An 18,724-nucleotide genomic window follows, 5' to 3' on the forward strand; every position below is an offset into this window, starting at 1 on the left:
TGTGGTAAAATGCCCACTTGTAGCCCTATTAAAATGCCCAAGGTGATAATGCTTGAGCAGTTCCTGGCATTATGGTCACTTTACACTGGAAGCGCCGAGAAAAGGCAAAATCACCAAGGTTATTCAAATAAAAATCTAAATATTAAATAAGGATAATTGAAATGACTTTAACTTGGTAATGATTGTTTATTCTTGTAGACTTTAGCACACGTGATAAATATTTTCACATCACCTTTATTTGCATAAAAAAGGAAATACTATGAATTTACATGAAACAATATAACATTGCGCTGTTTTTCCTTCCTGCACAGGAAGCTGCATTGCACCAGGAATTACATCCACATGCACCTGTTCATGTCTTTCATCATGAGAGCCATCGCTGTATTCATCAAGGACATTGTGCTTTTTGAAAACGGAGAATCTGATCACTGCTCTGTGGGATCGGTAAGTTCATTTTTATAATGTGTTGATGATATGACCAAGGGCTTTGTAAAGCAATGCACAATATACGGACGCAGTATAAATACTGTATAATAATAATCTGCTCATTGTGTCACCAGATTTAGGACCGCCACCTGTACATGTGAAATAAAATCCATCAGGGTCAGAATTTTTTGGGTGCTCATGGCTTGATCCATTAGAGGTCTCTTCCACTTCTAAGTCGAAACTTGTTATCCATCAAAGACATCAACGTTCAGCTTTGATGTTCAGTGATGTCTTTCTGAATCTAATTCGTTTAGATTTTTTGGTAGATGGATCCATTCTGCCTTATGGCAATTGAAGTTCCTCATCAACAAATATATGTCCTCACCTTGGAGCAATTTATTATTATTATATTATTATTATTATTAGAAGTTTAGGCTGCCTTTTTAATATAGAAGTTTAGGAATGATTTACATAACTTTGTGAATGTGGTGAAATTTTACTTTGAAATGTATTCCTATTCAGATGCACGGAAATATAAATGAAACAAGATTTTGCTTGCACATTATTGGATGATTGGTGTCAGCGAAGCCTTATATCATTCACTAAGCTAAGTGATGTGCTAAGGGGATAGATCACATTGCTAAGTAAATGGCTAATATTAGTTTAGTAAATTAACCTCATGGTCCTGCACTCTTCTGATCTCATGGATGTACCCTTTTTCATTCTCCATGCTGAATTTACATCCTCCATTAGAGGCGGAGAGGAGACACATCTCTATAGCAGGGTTTTTTGTTTTTTTTTTACATGGGGGAACCCTTCTAAGAACACTCAGGCCTTCCAAAAACCCTGGCAATGATTACAATATGCACAGCTCACAGTACATTAGTGTGGTGGTCAGTGGGAAGGATTCCTCTTACATTGCTGGCCGTTGGGAAGAGTGTCACCCTTACAGATAGCCAAAAAGATCATTGGTGTCACTTATACTGACCTGGGAGGTACAAACTGCTCATTGCTCAAGGGACCCCCCACAACCTCCTAGGAACCCTTGGGTTCCATGGACCCTTCCTAGAGAAACACGGCTCTATAATATTGCGTTGGTGCTGTACTCTGTTTACAAAGGCTCTCTTCTATGCACAGCAGCCGGATTCTTGGTTTTCAGCTTTAATTGAAGCTTATCCAGGAATCTGCTTCTCTACGCACTTGGTGACCCCCATATAAGCACAAATTCCATTTTCTTTAAAAAAAATGAGAGATGCCTCTTTAATTCTGCCATGATGGGGTCATTTCACCAAACTTTGGCAAGCCTAAAACCAAAGTATTTAAAGTCGTCCCATTCCTTGCTAGTTAGAAATAAATAAATGGATGGAGCCGTACGTCATCCGTTCTGTTACTAAAATTCCTCCACAAGCCATGAGTAATGTAACGGCAATGCAGCTGCCACATCCTCTACACGGCAGATGGCATTTTCCCAGGAGGAATGGGTCGTGGATTTGCTGAGCGGGATATTGAAATTCTCCAAGCTTACCTGAAATAGAACGCATTTCTCACAGATAAATTAATTGCGGTTTTAAGGCCGCCTGGCGTTTCTCACTTTCTTGTATTTCAGAGTATTTTCTCTTCCTCTCACCTACCCGTGGAGGGGGGGCGATGATGAGTTTTCTAAATGAACGAATTTATTGTGCTGCGGAGTGAGCGGGTGGGGGTGGATGATCTATATTTGATGTTGCACATTTTTGATACATTGTATTTTTCTCTCCTACGCAAGACTTTTTTTCTTCTTCTTCTAAGAGAGAAGCTGTAAATCAAAATAAAAGCGCAAATGAAGAAGAAAGATAAATTCCATCACTGCATCTATTAACTTTGTATATTAAATTGGAACTAAAGTGACTCACATCGTGCACATCTGTGCCAAAAAATTCTTTACCCATCCCTTGCCAATGTTCTCTTTAAGATTTATATCCAGCAAGGGCCTGGGCAGGGTGATTGCACAGGGTCCTATTAAAATGGGCCAACTGGGTACCAGAAAACCTTTGTTGCCAAGGTATGAGCACATCCGTTCATATATTTGGGGAAAATAGTGGGTGGAGAAGTCTAGCGTTAGTGTTGGCAATCTCCAGTGAGCATGGGCAGGTAGCAAATTAAACAAAGCCGTATTAGTGTTAAAAGATTTGGGGGGGCATGGGCAGTAGGCGTGTGGAACATTTGCCAGGGAGCAGTGAGCCGGGTGGGTAGTGAGTGGAACAGGTCGATGTTGGCAATTAAATTCCCCAGGGTGAGGTGGGTGGCCGTGGGCAGGTAATGGGTAGAGCAGCGCTGCATTAGTGATGAGAGAGGTGATTGCACATGGTCATTGGGTTGCATGATTCAGCCTTAGTGTTTAAAATCTATATTTATAGGTGAGTGGACAGTGGTTGAACAGCACATCGTTCATAATGAACATCACCAAGGTGCGGGCATGGGCTGATTGGGTGGAGCAGTGTAGCGTCAGCCTTGAAAATCACCAGCGAGAGGTAGTTGGGCATAGGTAGGTATTGGGAAATGTTACAAAAATGAATACCCTACAACCAAGTCCATTGGAGTGAAATGTGTCACCTGGAAAAGAATACATTGGCTGTTCTAATGTGCATGAATCTTTTTTGCCATGCTATCCAAGTATGCTTTCATATGTGACAAGAGCTATCATGGGAAAACCTGGGTGATCCAGCAAACCAGAAATATATCTGAGATTGAAAACCTTTGCCAGGTAATAGCAAATGATTTTTAGAAAATGTGTTCTGGATTTACTGTATCACCCAGATTCTCCCACGATAGTCTGTCTTCTTCAGTCTTGGAGAACTTTATCTCTCCACCCCTATACATTCCCTTTTCTATCTGAAACCACAGAAAGGTGTTAGATAACAAATATTTACCCCTGCCAGGTTTATTGCTCTCTCTATACTATAGAAATGTTTCACTTCTGACTTTTATGAAACGTTTCCATTCGGCCATAGTGATTCTCTCTGCGTATGTCTCCGTGGATGGAACACTCCATATACTTTCAGTGTCAAGATGGGGGTAAGTGCGAGTTGCATGAAAGGCCCATGTGAAGCTATGGAGCTCTATGGATAGATTGGAACTGACACGGGAAATAAGAAATGGTAAAAATAAAGATGGGGTGATGGTTAGGATTGTGAACGGGGTGTTCTACACAACATATCCTCAAGTTCCAATTACTGAGCAATGCATTGATTCCGGTCAGACTGACTGATAGACTTCCATGGATCAGTAAAGTAGTTGTATGAAGCAGAAAGCAAATAATTTATCAATGAACAATTATTTAATGTTATGTAATTACACATTTTACATACAGAAGGGTTAGAATCCATTAGGAAACGACTATTTAAATTCCCGTGTTTATCTTATTCACATTAAGAAGATGACAGATTCCCCTTAAACACATTCTGATGTTAGTGATTGATGAGAGCGGGAATATGAGAGGAATGTCTGCTATGTGCGCTGGCATTGACCGAGGTGTCTGTGATTAGGATTACACTGGCAGTGTCAGCGGGCCGAGCAGAATGGTAACAATTAGGATGAAGATCAACAGAATGAAATCTTCTTTCCTGATATCTGGACAAAAAATGCAGCTGAGAGGTTTACTGGAAACACAGATTATTAGGAATCTCTATATAGGCTCTTATCATCTCTCGTTAGGACTACGTAACCTCCTCCTCTGGTATTCCACTAACCCGACTCCTCTACAATCTATTATGGATGCTGCAACCAGACTCATCCATCCTTCCCACCTACCTACCCCATACACAGCCTTCCCACCTACCTACCCCATACACAGCCTTCCCACCTACCTACCCCATACATACCCCATACACAGCCTTCCCACCTACCTACCCCATACACAGCCTTCCCACCTACCTACCCTAAACAGCCTTCCCACCTACCCCATACACAGCCTTCCCACCACTCCTATTCCATTTCACCTTCAATTTAAATTCAAGCTCCTGTGCTTTGCCTTGAAATCCCTCCACATTTCTTCTCCCACCTACCTTTCTGACCTGATAGAAGAATCCCCCCCAGTTGCTGTCTTCGCTACTCCAATGACCTACTAATGACTTCCTCACTCATAACCTCATAACACGCACGGCTCCAAGACTTTTCTAGAGCTGCCCCAACTCTCTGGAATGGTCTTCCTCTTCCTATTCAGCTTGCTCCTACTTTCTGCCATTTAACCCCCCTGACGGTGGTCCCGAGTGTGGCTTGAGGTGAATTTTATATACCAAAAGCATTAACCCTGGGCCACACTCAGGGTAGCATAGAAAAATCCTACCTGCTCCCCTTGATCCAACGGCGTCCTCTAGCAATCCCCAGCCGGCTTCTGCATCACATCCACGGCTTGATCGATGTGATGCGGGAAGCATTGTAATCTGCTTTTAAAACATTGATTACACTGATAAAGTTATAAAAAATAAGTCCAAATAATAAATCCAATTTGTCTATTATTGTACCCTTGTTTGGACAAATTAAAAAAAAAACTTGAATAAAATTAATAAATTCATTATTTTTGATAATTATTATTTATAATTATTTATTATATTTTAATTTATGATTTGTGTTTCAAACTTTTCATACCCTGAAGTTATTCCTAAGAATTACCGGCCTAAAATATTAAACAACAAGTTTTCACACAAAACAATGTATCAAACGTTTCAACCTCACCTTCCAATCTACTTCCATAGACTGGTAGGTTTAATATCCCTCCTCCTATTGTGTGATATTTCCCCCACCTCCTAGATTGTAAGCTCTTCAGGGCAGGGTCCTCTCCTCCTCCTGTGTCACTGTCTGTATCTGTCTGTCATTTGCAACCCCCTATTTATTGTACAGCGCTGTGTTATATGTTGGTGCTATATAAATCCTTTATTTAGTAAATAATCCTAAATGTAATAATAATATATAGTGTGTGGAATCCTCTGTGAGATAAGTAACCCCGGAGAAGGTCTCCCTATTCAGGAGTTTTTTCTGCACCTGCTCCAGTGACAACTGCAAAATTTAGGATTTCACTTTAATTTCTGCTCCAGTCATCGTGACCCTTGGGGTGAATTTCCCCAGAATAAGACAGTAATAAAAACCCCAAAGGAGCCCCAACCCTGCCTTTAGATACGCTGATATTTTGCCTACATTGTGGCAGTATTGGGAGCTTTACATTTTGTTCAGCTGCCTTCAAGCTGCCCTATAGAAGTGTATAGAAGTGTTTCGGGGAGCTGTAAAGCCAACCACTCATTTCTACTTGCAAACAAATAGAATCTGTAAAGCCACCCAATCCCTTCTGTATGTAAATAAATGACAGCTGTAAAGCCAGCACTTCGTTCTGTACAAAAACCAGATGACAGCTATTAAGCTACTCGGTCACTTCTGTATGTAATAAAATGGAATCTGTACAGCCGCCCAATCACCTCTGCTCATTAAAATTTTGACACCCAACCCCGCCACACCTGCACCATCCAGAAGCCCAGAAAATCCATCCATACGTGTATTATTTTTTCCTGAAGATAAAGATTTGTAGAGAGGTATTGCTATACAACAACGTGCAGTCAAAACATTTTTATTCTACTGGTCCAGTGCTTTTGAAAAAAAATGTTTTGAAACTAGAGGGCATTTTCATTTTTTTGTTTAATTTCCATGTTGGTATTTGGCAGTGAAAGGGTTAAGCGTTAACTTTTTTTTTTTTTTTTTTTTTTTTTTTTTTACTTTTTTGTTTTATTAGCTGAGCTGTAATTTAGAGATGAACAGTTTTGAGCAAAAATTGTTTGAACAACAACCAAAGTACTTTTAATCACATTTATTCCACAGTATTATATATTCACTGGCCCACTAAAACAAATAAAGGAGAGGGGGGGATTTGATCCCGAAAATTAAAGGGCTGGTTAGCAGCTAAAAATCTTAATTTTTTCTGTTCTTTCTCATGGCTGAGAAGTCACCGATAACTCCGGTAATAGTTTCATGGCAAAGGTCACTCCAAAGAAAAAGCCAATTAAACTCAACCAGAAACTGAAAATGAATCACTTTATGGCGGCAATAAAAGAAAAATGAAATGAAGGCGTGGAGTGGAATTTTCTGAAACACAATGGGCCTGATTTATTAAAGGTTTCCAAGGCTGGAGAGGATGCACTTTCATCAGTGAAGCTGGGTGATCCAGCAAACCTGGAATGGATCTGGCCCACAATTAAAAACATTTGCTAACAAATAGCTAATGTTTTAAGAAATCCAATCCAGGTTTCCTGGATCACCCAGCTTCACTGATGAAAGTGTATCCTCTCCAGCCTTGGAGAGCTTTAATAAATCCAACTCAAAGAGATGAACTCTGATCCAGACGGTGATAAATCAAACCGCTTTCCAAACATGTTTAATCCACATCTGCTGCACGCATCAGGCGTCTGAGGATTTATTGTGGAGTTTGGCAGTGCAGGTTCAAAGAGACCCAGGGAGTGTCGGAGGGTCCAAAAAGGATAAAATTGGTACCCAGTGAAGGAAGCAAATGTAGAATTTATTCACACTACAAGCCATGTGTTATTCTACACATAACACACTTAGATTGTAAGCTCTTCGGGTCAGGGTCCTCTCCTCCTCCTGTGTCACTGTCTGTATCTGTTTGTCATTTGCAACCCCTATTTATTTTACAGCGCTGTGTAATATGTTTGGTGCTATATAAGTAATGCTTATTAATATTATTAATAATATTATTATTATTATTATTATTAATTTTAATAATAATGATAATAATAATGAAAATAATAACACGCGTGTACTGGTGTGCAGTATAAACACGCATTGGGATTAACTTTAATTCATTTTTAATGCTTTATTTCATTATGGATGGGATGGGCAAACATAAAACATGACATTGGGGAGAAGAGGACCCTGCCCCGAAGAGCTTACAATCTAGTAGGTGGAGGAATCATCACACAGTAGGAGGGGAGATATATATATACCATTCAATGATTGCAGTATGAATTACGACTTTTTGCCATATTTTATCAGCTATTAAAAAAAATAACATTTTAATGGTTGCAAACTACTGACAGCTGTAATGCGTTTGTGTGATGGAAGGTTCCCTTGTATATAATCATTTGCCATTTAGGCAGACATGGCTTTGGCTTTAAAGGTCAAGTCTGCTCACTGATGCTATCCCTAAGAAATGTTGCATGGAGATTGTGTGGATAATCAATGCTTTCCTAATCTTAAAATTACTCAGCAAATTTAGTGAATTGGCAAATGCTGAGATTTCCATTGCCAAGCCAATATTCAACAACATCGCCAGCGTTGAGGTTGATTGGAGATTTTGTCACTTGAGCTCATTCAGATTTTGCATGCATTGGTGTACGTCATTGAACGCATGCCAACACACATTGATTTGTTAAGGCTTTCCAATACTGAAGGAGGATACACTAATATGGGAGAACCTGAATCCAGTAAACCTGGAATGGATCTGATCCAGGATTAAATATATTTGTCAACAAATAAATGATTTTTAAGAAATCCATTCCAGTGTTCCTGTGTCCCAGTTTCTCCCATCGCTCCATTCTTGGAGAACTTTGATTAAGCCCATTGTATTGTATGAGGCAAATTGAGACATTTGAATTTCATATCAAATCCTTATTATTTTTTCAGGCATAATCCAGCAATGAATAATAATTAGTTAATACATATGTGTAATAAAAATGCATTGTATATTCCTCTTACCAAATTCATTCATTTTGTTTGAAGTCCTGATATCAATGGCTGGAAATGGACAGATTCTGATCTGTTGATTGCCAATATTATTTTTACCATTCTCTATTTTTTATTTCAGCCCGGATGTAAAGCTGCAATAGTGTTTTTCCAATACTGCATCATGGCCAACTTCTTCTGGCTCCTGGTGGAAGGTCTCTACCTTCACACTCTGCTTGTGATCTCCTTCTTCTCAGAGAAAAAGTATTTCTGGTGGTACATTCTGATCGGATGGGGTAAGCATAGCTTTTAGTAAAACTCTTTTAACAAATAAATATCCTGGAGAGAAAGACTAAATACAAAAACTATTTACTGAACATATTTGTTCTTAGAGGACCAAGACATGTTGGGATCCAGATAGAGATAGCCATGTTTTGGGTCACTGTTCAGGGAAAATGTTGAAATTCTCTAGCAATGATTCAATGAGACTTTGAATTGTAGAACATTGGTAAAACAACTTTGCTACTGGATTAAAAAAAAAAAAAAAAAGACCCTCAAAAAGAACATCAGAGGGTGAAAATGTTCAGCATTTGACACACTTACAAAGTAAAGGCATTGAGAACCGCAACAAGGGCCTAGGAACCCGTTATACCTGAATGTGTATCACATGCTGAACATTCAGTTTTCATAGCTTTTATGGTCGTACAAATAACATTTTACAAAGTTTTTTAAATACCCTTTAACCTACAGATTGGTAGTTTCGTCTTTAGTTGCACAATTTGACCTCTTTAGGGGCTGTGACCAGACCAGTTCAAAAAACTATTACCATGGCTTTACCTTTCTTTTAATAAGTTTCAGCCTCTGGCCACTTATGAATCCATTTTTACCCACCCTGTTCTTTCCATAAACATGGAGCCTGACTTACCTGTCACCCCCTGTCCAATGAGGGTTTTCTTTCATGCCTAGAACTGTACAAGCTAGTACTGGACGGGGCAGTGGTAGCTAGGGCGGCTTGGATCCAGGGCGTGGGGGTTTGCCCTTAAATTGGAGAAATTAAGCCGTTAGTAACTCAATCAATCCAGGATCAAACAGACATGTTGAATAATGGTTTATGGCCAGCAAAGGTAAGGGCAGGAACCTTGTAATGCTTATCCTTCAAGGGTATTTTACAAATTTAGCAAGACTTACAGGTTCACTGTATTAGTGGTAAAACTTGTGGAAACATAAGTCCTATGATGCTTTATTCTGACTAATATAGATTCACCTGACATTTTGGAAAAGTATGACGATCAATAACAACCAATTTTATGGACCCCTGACCGTCACGTTAGTATTACCTATCATTTATATAGCGCCAACATATTACGCAGCACAAAGTTCACAGTCATGTCACTAACTATCCCTACCATAGTCATTTGTCATTTCACAGTCCAAGATCAATTTAGGGGAAGCCAATTAACCTAACTACATGTTTTTGGAATGTGGGAGGAATACCATGGAAAGATGGGAAGAACATGCAAGCTCCATGCAGATAATGCCCTGGCTGAGATTTGAACCTGGGACCTAGCGCGGCAAAGGCCAACTGAGCCACCATCCTGCGTAATTTTATGGACAGCTGACCATCACATCTATATAAGCATGTTGAACATCCCATGTTAATACAATGTTCTGTCCTTTCCCCAACCCCCTACCCACTTCCAACTGTGAAAAGCTCTGGGAAGGCTTCTCATGAGATTTTGAAGGACGTCCAGAAATTTTGCTCTTCCCACTAAAAGAGAAATTGTGGTCAGTCACAAGATGGTTGAAAACATCTGGATCAAAATTGGTGTTCCAGTTCATCCCAAAAGTGTTTAGTAGAGTTAAGGTTATGGCTCTGTGCAGGATACTTACGTTCCTCTACAATTGGTCAAACCATGTCTTTATGGAGCTGGCTTTGTACCCCAGGGCACAGTCGTGGTAGAACAGAAAACGGCCATTACCAAATTGTAACCACAAAGATGGAAGAGTACAATTATCTACAATGTCCATGTATGTTGTTGCATTATTATAACGCTTTATTGGAACTCAATTGTTGATATCCCCATATATTTGGTCATATAAGTAGATACGATGGTCAGATGCTCACCATTTTTCTTCGTAAAAAGTAGCTACGTCCTAACTCTTTAAAAAAAAGTTTTTGATATTACCACAAACATCAAAAAAAATGGCTCTTACAAGTATGAGTTTCATAATGGAAAAGGTTTACAGATCAATACGGAGATTTCCCGGAACAATGCGACTAATTCCTCCTCGTACCCTTTGACCTCTGACAAATTATCTCTGGCACTTAATCAATAGCTATAGCCGTGTATTATCCAAATGAATCTCACTGACAAGTTAAATGTATTTCATCTGTAGGTGCCCCCTCCGTATTTATCACAGCATGGACCCTATCGAGAATTTACTTTGATGATACAGGGTAAGCAAGCTTTCGCCTCGAATATTTTACATCAGCTTATTATACTGAAAAGCCGTGCTAAAGATAAGTGTTTATGTTGCCTTTTCCTCCAAATATGTTTCATGCTTTTTTTTATCCTTCTATTAATGATGAGATTCCATAATTGGTAAAAATGCATCAGCAAAACTGCTGAACTAGAAAATGCTCTTATGCAGCCTTCTATAAGAGTCGTATGTCAGCCATGTTGTCTCACAGTATCTAATTATTATGGACGGCGCTGTCACAAGACGTTGATTTGTTGGAAGGCAACTGCGTTAGTAGAGAACTGCAGAGTCTGCAAAGGATGAATTTACTTCATATATTATGACCATTGAATTTATAATGGATGATATAATATGGACGTGACCAAGGCCAGGATATATAGATTTCTTTTAGACATTTTGCATTTAAAGGATCAGTCAACCCAAATCAGATGAATATATGTGGAGCTTGGTGGGCTGGGCCAGTCTCTGGCTTCTTTTATACTTTGGAATCTTCAGCAGTAAAAAGTCCACCAAGAATTTCCAATTTTGTTTTTGCCCACGTGGGATTCTTGGGTGTTCCCACCAACCGTTGGGTGTTCCCGCTCCTCTTTTTAACTTCTGCCTAATATAAAATGAACGGTAACTTCAAAAGGAATGCTAGTATGGGAGTGGGTGATGGGATAAAGGATACAGCAGATGTTCCAAGCCAGACACATAGAGCAGAGATCCTACCAATAAAATCTTCCATGCCCAGATTTTACCATAAGGAACTGCTGTGTGTTATATTTATACATCATTTCAAATATCAGTGAAAGCAGATCTGTGGGAGTGTCTCAAAAGTCCCACCCACTACAACCTGCCTACAGAGAACTACAGGAGGGGGCGGAGACAAGACCAGCCACCTTGCACAAGAAGAGAATGCAGCTGTGACTGGTCTTTATAAAAAGAAACATCAGCACAGAGGCAAAGTATAGGAGTTGTTTGATTGATCTGGAGGAAATACATAAAGCACACCAAGAGTCGAGTAACATACTTCTTGTGTTTAGACAATATTTACATAGCCTGGAGTTTAGCTTTAAAGTCTTTGGTTGTTTTTTTGCCTATATAAGGATGAATTGTGTGTGTTATCACTCGTGACATAAATATTTGTGGTTTTATTGTCGTGTTATGTCTACGCAGGTGCTGGGACACCATCGAGTCCCACCTCTGGTGGATCATCAAAACTCCAATCTTGGTCTCCATCTTGGTAAAGTATTTTACAATCATTTCATCGAATGCTTATCAATAAAAAAAATGATTTATCTGTCTCTGTAGTAATAGTGTGCTTTTTCCTTAGCTTTTTTCCATTGGGACGTAAACATCAAATATTATTTAATGTGTTATGATGTAACAAGTTAATAATCAGAAGGAACTCTGGGGGGTTGATGCAGAAAACATCGGGGAAAGGACATTTTCTTGGTTTGATCTGAATGTGGAAGAGTTTCTCAAACCGCATGATTCCTCTGATAATTACCAAGGCGCTCTGCACATAGAGCTCAATTATTCTGCGTGTCACCGCTTCTCATTAGCAGATCCAGTGGAAGGGGAATGAAGTTGTAGGGGGGATTTCTAAAGTGATTGACCACATAGCAAAGCACTGCTTTGATTGTATAATTATAGAGTTCGTTCTGAGGATAAAACTCATCCGTCTGGTAAAAGTGCACAGAGCTCAATGTTTATTTCTGTTTTAGTTGAGATGGTAATGATAACATTGACCAACAAACTTGATCAAAATTAGACACCAAATGATCATTTTTGGAATTTTAGAAATATTCTGGAGGAAATGATGATAGATACAAATAATATATTTGAGGAAATGGCACAAAAGTTGAAAAAAGCATCATTATGAATGTTTTTTTTATCATGTGGTTAGCATGATAAACCCCCCATATTGGTTGGCGATTGGGGCAACCGAGAGCATGCCTGCTAAATTCTGAGGTTTACATTGAATGTGATTCAATCATTTGTACCTCCCACACATACCATACAAGCATACACCCCAACATTGACTTCCCCAGCCTTTCACTATAATAATATCACAAATAATGGTTTTGAGTGAAACTTAATTAAATTTAAATCAAATCAGCCAAATATAACTTTTTTGGTTCATTTCTCAGTACATCGGCCTATCCCTTGTTACCCTTTAAATATATTTGGTTCTGCTGGGTTAACCCAAAAGCAACCTTTACATTCATCTCAAGCAGTTTTAGATGTAGCCAACTGTGGGCTTCTGTGCAGAACCGACTCAGAGCTCCTCCACCGAGCTGAGAAGTGTCCAGCCTTCCCATGAAGTGGAACACTTTGCACCTCCACCCCAAAACTCAAGAATATTCAATGATCACCATCTGCACAACTTCCAATAATTCATAAAAAGCCCCAACCTAGTTTGCTAAAAAAATAGTTTTATTAATACACCTCCTATATATACTTACCTTACCTCCATCTTCTGAATCATTTGGTGGGACCTGACCTTCTGGGTAGAGTCCTCTCAAATGCAAGGGAAGCAAAGTCACCCCAGTGCACCGCGATTCCTCTAGAATCTTCATGGAAGGTCAGGGACACCATTCTGGGCTGGGAGCTGTGAACAGAAAATGGGGGTAAGGTAAGAATATTTTCAATGTGCTTACTTTGTAGGTGAATTTTAAGCTACAAGCAAGTGATATAGTTGACTGAACATTCATTATTTGAAGATCAACTAGGTTAAGGGGATTGTAGTCTTCAATGGAGAAGATAAAGGGTTCCATCCCCTCAGATTTCCGTTGCCTTTGGAAAGACTTCCTGAACCTCATGTTTAGGTGACACCAGCCATAGGATAGAAAGTTAGGGGAACTGCTTTAAACTTGACAGAGATACAACCCCCTCCCCATCACTTCCTAAATAAAAGTAAAAATAAATAGATCTGCCAATCTAAAAATTGGGAAAACCAAACGTTTACAGTTTTGTTTGCAAAATGTTTCAATTTCATAAATTGTATTTTATTATTGCTATATGTTGTTATCTTCATATTCGTGGTAACTCCTAATTAACAGTTTTTAGCTGCCATGTCATCTGTTCCCGGTCCGGCTCCGCTTCGCCTCGCATAGCTGTATCCTTTGGGCTTGACATCATCATACTTGCGATATATGACACAAAGTCCCAAGCAGGCTGATGTCAGGCCCAAGATGGCTGCTATCCTGTCTCGCTATACATGACTTAATTCCGCCGCTATCTGAATGCAACTACAAGGCAGGCAGTATTGAAAATCGGTTCGGTCTTTTTTTTTTCCTTTATGTAATTTGCCTTCTTGATCTCAAACATTGTTTTGTTTTAGAACAACATTTTTGTTTTGTTTTATTTTAGGTCAATTTTATCCTTTTCATATGCATCATCAGGATTTTGGTCCAGAAATTGCACTCTCCGGACGTTGGGAGGAACGAAAACAGTCAATATACGTAGGTGGCCATTTACTTGTTTTACATTTCTTTAATATTTTATATATTTGTGTATTTATAGCATCAATGTATTTTAATTTAAAATATAAGTCAGTGTACCTCTAATACATGTCAGAGCTCACAGTACTCCACCATTCATTTGCTTTTCTCTCCAGATTGGCAAAGTTATCTGTTCTGGCATTTCCAGGGTCAAAATCTACATCCTGGACGGAGATGCCGGATCAGAGATGACACAATCATGTAAATCCTGGTGCCAGTGCAGTGCTTGGAGTGTTCACAAATAACTTGTGACCTGATACAAAGTTACAATGTTGCACTAGCTGTGTAGGAAATGGGTTGAGCAAGACTAAGGTCTCTTTCAGACCCATGGTGCCAATCTATGCTGTTGACAGCTCCCGGGCACACAGCAAACTGCAAATGGCATGGCCAGCAAGAAAGTTTGCATGTTGTTGTGGTTGAGACTGTAGTGCAGGTCTTCGGGCCAAAACCACTTTGCCAAAGGTGAGATGTCGCTTTTGTGAACCACACCACAATCTGATTCATCCAGGGTGCAACTCCATGCAAAAAAAAAGTGTCCCAACTCAATTTATTCACTTGAATTGGAGAGGTGGAGACCATGGTTGAGCTTGTGACAGACCACTGCAGCTCATCGTGGGATTGAAATGACCCTTAGAGTTTTTTTTTTTCCTACAATTTTAAAGCAAAATAGAGATTTTGGAACCTTTTTCGGTTTAGGTAAACTGCATTAAGGTCAAAGAATAAAAATCTATGATGATAAAATAAATTACAATAATTTTATCACCATAGGTTTGGGACATTCCAAAGTTAAAATCAAATTGCGCTGGTCTTCTTTGTAAGCTGCTGTATGGGAGTGCAAGATACACTACAAAGCCTGTGTAAGGACCCCTGATAATCCTTATATGAGCTTGTAGGACATCACTTTTACAAAAACTATGGACAGATCATCTGCAGTTGGCCTCCTTTGTGTCCATAATAGTTTCCATTCACAAACACAAGATTTTGGTGTGTCTGTGGGAATTTATGCCTATTTGTCCCAAAAAAAAAAATCCAAGTTGTAATGATCCTGGATGAGATGGGCCAAAGCATTCCAATTCAGTCCAAGGGTTTCTAAGTATGGTTGAGGTCAGGGCTCTGTGCAGGACACCCGGGTTTCTCCATACCAAACTGATGACTCCATGTCTTTATGGGGCTGGCTTTGTACCCCGGGGCACAATTATGGGGGAACGGAAAAGGTCTTCACCCAACTGTGACTACAAGGCTGGAGGAGCACAATTGTCTACTATGTCCTTGTACACATTAGAATTATCAGTACCCTGGGAATACCTAATCTTAGTCATTTTGAGAAAAGGGAAGCCACATTGTTTTGGTCATAAAGGGCCTATCAAAGTGCTACAGAAGTGTAGAAGATTGACTATCATGGGAGAACCTGGATGCTCCAGCAAAGTTGGAATAGATTTCTTAAAAAAATTATTTGCTATTGGCAAATGTTTCCAATCCAGGAGCAGATACATTTCCAGGTTTAGGAAATCACTCAGGTTCTCCCATGATAGTCTATCTTCTCCAGTCCTGGAGCGCTTTATTAAATAAGGCCCATAGAGTACTGTATGTTGCCAAATAGAAGGAGACAACTGAGTAAAACTATAATTGTGGGGTTTCCTAGTAACCTAAAGACTGTATAGAAGGCATAGGGGTTGCACCTGATAAGTATGTAGCCATATAACACAGCAGGGGTAGAGAATATTGCACAATTCCACATTCATTTACAACTGCTGTCTTGAGAGACTTGTGCTTTAAGAATCAGCAGAACTATTTTTGACTGCCTCTCCTCTGAATCTCTGCAATTTCCAAACTTACTGTTGGATTTTGCTTAAGGAATCTGCTCGTTAATAAAGATAAAATAGGTCTTTTTTATGTGTCATCCCGTGCGGCCGTGTAATGGCCCCAGAAGAGAGTTTTGTTTATTGGAGCATGAGCTTCCCCTATGGGCATACTTCCAGTAGCATTTCGTGCCGGCAGATTGGGAACCAAACCAAGCGCGGGGCCCTTTGTACTCTCCTGGGGTCTAGTACCAGTGAAATACTTGTCAACTTTATTCTCATTAACTCTTGTTACAGTTAATGAGATGCATATTGTTCAGAACTCAGACTTGCAGGATTTCAGGGAGGCTGTCAGTATAAAACACATCTCCATTTAGATACATTGTTGGGTATTCGGTAAAGTTTGCTGCTATCTCCGACTAAGGGGTCAGAGGGCTCAGCCTATTGGCTTCTCACAATTATTTGCCAGCTGTATGTTCCTATTGCATCCTGTACAGAATGAGTGGCGTCTTCTTCCTCTGCTCCCTTCCCTTCTCCTTTGTTCTGCTTTGGGTTGTAGCTATAGATTTTACATTGGTTGGACTAAAAGTGCTGAGATCTTGAAAATGATAAAGAGTTAACAGATGAAGTTTTTATATTTTCATCATTATACACCTGCTGTAATCATGTTATAACCCTATTTCTCTGTTAATATATACATTCTGTATAAAGTTTGGGGTTCATAAAAGATAGTTCTCTATATTAAAGTGCATTCAATTTAGGGTTTAGGATGCCACTTAATATAGTGTAGCTGGATGAAACATATGATGCCAAAATTCATCATCTATCTTTATTTCTCCTGGAAATGGGATTTCAGGGCCTGGATAGGGTCATGAGTATTGTTGCTGCAGATTTGCTGCATTTTATTTGGGATCCAGACCCCGAGTGTCCTTGAAGGAACGGTTGGACTATACATCCTTCCCTTTTCCAGGGCAGAAATTGGCTATGGCCCTGGAGCCATTGGTCGGATTGATCAAGATCTGATGACCAGACTCTTGCCAGCTAAAAAAACTTGCATGTCCAGCTGACAACACTTCAACTAATTGTACAGCATTGGCTTAGCAAAGTCGGTCTGCAACCAGAAGCACTGGTAGGATTTCCAAGTTTTATAAAAGGTTGTATCCATTTTACATTTAAACATATTTGTATAAAGAGAAATGTATACAGTGAGACACAATACCGCACATAGAGGGAAATAGATCTTGGCTTTATAACCAGAAAGGTTTACATGAAATATCTGGGGACCCTCTTTAGACTGAGAGTCCTCTGTCTTGTACTTCTGGCATTTGCAGCAAATTACTTACATGCAAACATAATGATAGTGATAAAAAAAAGATGTTTTATCGAATATTTCCTTTAAAATCCATTCTCCAAAGATGCAAAAAGAATGTTTGTTATAAGGAGGAAAAAATACTTGGCTAGGAAGCTGTCCAAAATGAGTTTATTCACTGCGTCCAACTCCCATTCATAGCCAGGACTCTTTGTTTCCTGCAGAAGCACAAAAACCACAAAATCACTGCGGGAATTCGACGCAGCATAGTGTACGTTTTCTTCCAATTACGTTGATAATTCTCATCCGTACATCCTTTTATTAACATAAATTCCCAAAGCGTCCGGTCATTGCCCTCGTGTTTCGGTTATAAAGGGACGTTAGCGGCTGTTTCAGGACATCGTCAAAGCAATATGAAACTTCTAGTCCTTGGTTTTTTCAATTGGGTCTTTGCAAAATGCTGTCTGTTCTAAATGATTCCTATTTATTGTGTGTTAAAAGGACAGGGAAGGACAGAGAGAAAAAAGGAGACCAAAAAAAAGTGAGGGAGAGGACAAGAAATAATGAGAGAAAGAGTGATGGAAAATAGCTACACGATGGGGCTGATTTAATTGATTTGGACTTTGTTCACCTACTAAGGTCAATTTTACATTTCCTTGGAATAATCAATAATTTCATTGCATATGATTGGGTATCCTTGCTAATAAATTTCCCCACATCCACTAGACTAAATGAATTATCCCTTGCAGATGTTTTACATTGGTAATTGAGCACCCTATATTGTTTTATAAAACCTTCTGCCACCAGGGCTGCCACCAGAGAAGTTGGGCAAAGGGTTCTTCTGTACTATACTCTAATCAAAAGAGGTTGACCTTTAGACGAAAGGGAGAAGGGGCCACAAGTTTATCCAGTATGGTGGTCCTGTTACGACATATACCTGGCTCAGTGGGGTTATGCAAAATCCTCTGTAGTATATCTCCTACCTGGACCTGGACCTTACCCTCCTACTGAATTCTTGCCATAATAATATTCTTAAAATCTTGGACTTAGCCTAATATCCACAGATTCACCTCCTATCCAGTATATATGCTCCCCAAACCTAATAATATCCCATAGCAGAATTCCTCTTACATTGCTGGCCATTGGGAAGAATGTCACCCTTACAGATAGCCAAAAAGGTCATTGGGGTCACTTATACTGACCTGGGAGGTACAAACTGCTCATTGCTCAAGGAATTCCTAGCAACCTCTGGAGGAACCCTGGGGTTTCAAAGTACCCAGTTGGAGTAACACAACACCTATTTATTCCTAAATTGCTTTGCCAATCATACAATTATTTTGGCCAGCCAATCCACCTTCTTTAAATTAAAAGCGACAACTCTATATTTTAGTCATAAAACCTCTAGTTGTATTGAATGTTTAGCTTGTAAAATAAATTCCAATAAATATATCTGAACTGAGTACTTTGTAAACCCAAAAGAGTCTGAAACAATTCCAACAAAGGTGTATATTTGTTAAAAT

At 39.4% G+C, this 18,724-nt stretch overlaps 1 protein-coding gene across 2 annotated transcripts in view; it reads left to right on the forward strand.

Annotated features, from left to right (window-relative positions):
* VIPR1 (vasoactive intestinal peptide receptor 1) overlaps positions 1-18,724 on the forward strand; it is a 169,792-nt gene that overhangs the window by 129,458 nt on the left and 21,610 nt on the right. For both annotated transcript variants that reach the window (XM_072412988.1, XM_072412989.1), the window contains 5 exons: positions 312-444; positions 8,270-8,423; positions 10,525-10,585; positions 11,767-11,833; positions 13,966-14,057. In XM_072412988.1, coding sequence (XP_072269089.1) covers positions 312-444; positions 8,270-8,423; positions 10,525-10,585; positions 11,767-11,833; positions 13,966-14,057 — 507 coding nt within the window. The remainder of the gene's footprint in view (positions 1-311; positions 445-8,269; positions 8,424-10,524; positions 10,586-11,766; positions 11,834-13,965; positions 14,058-18,724) is intronic.

The sequence above is a fragment of the Pyxicephalus adspersus genome, chromosome 5 (genome assembly GCF_032062135.1).
Source record: "Pyxicephalus adspersus chromosome 5, UCB_Pads_2.0, whole genome shotgun sequence".
In the NCBI taxonomy this organism is placed as follows: Eukaryota; Metazoa; Chordata; class Amphibia; order Anura; family Pyxicephalidae; genus Pyxicephalus; species Pyxicephalus adspersus.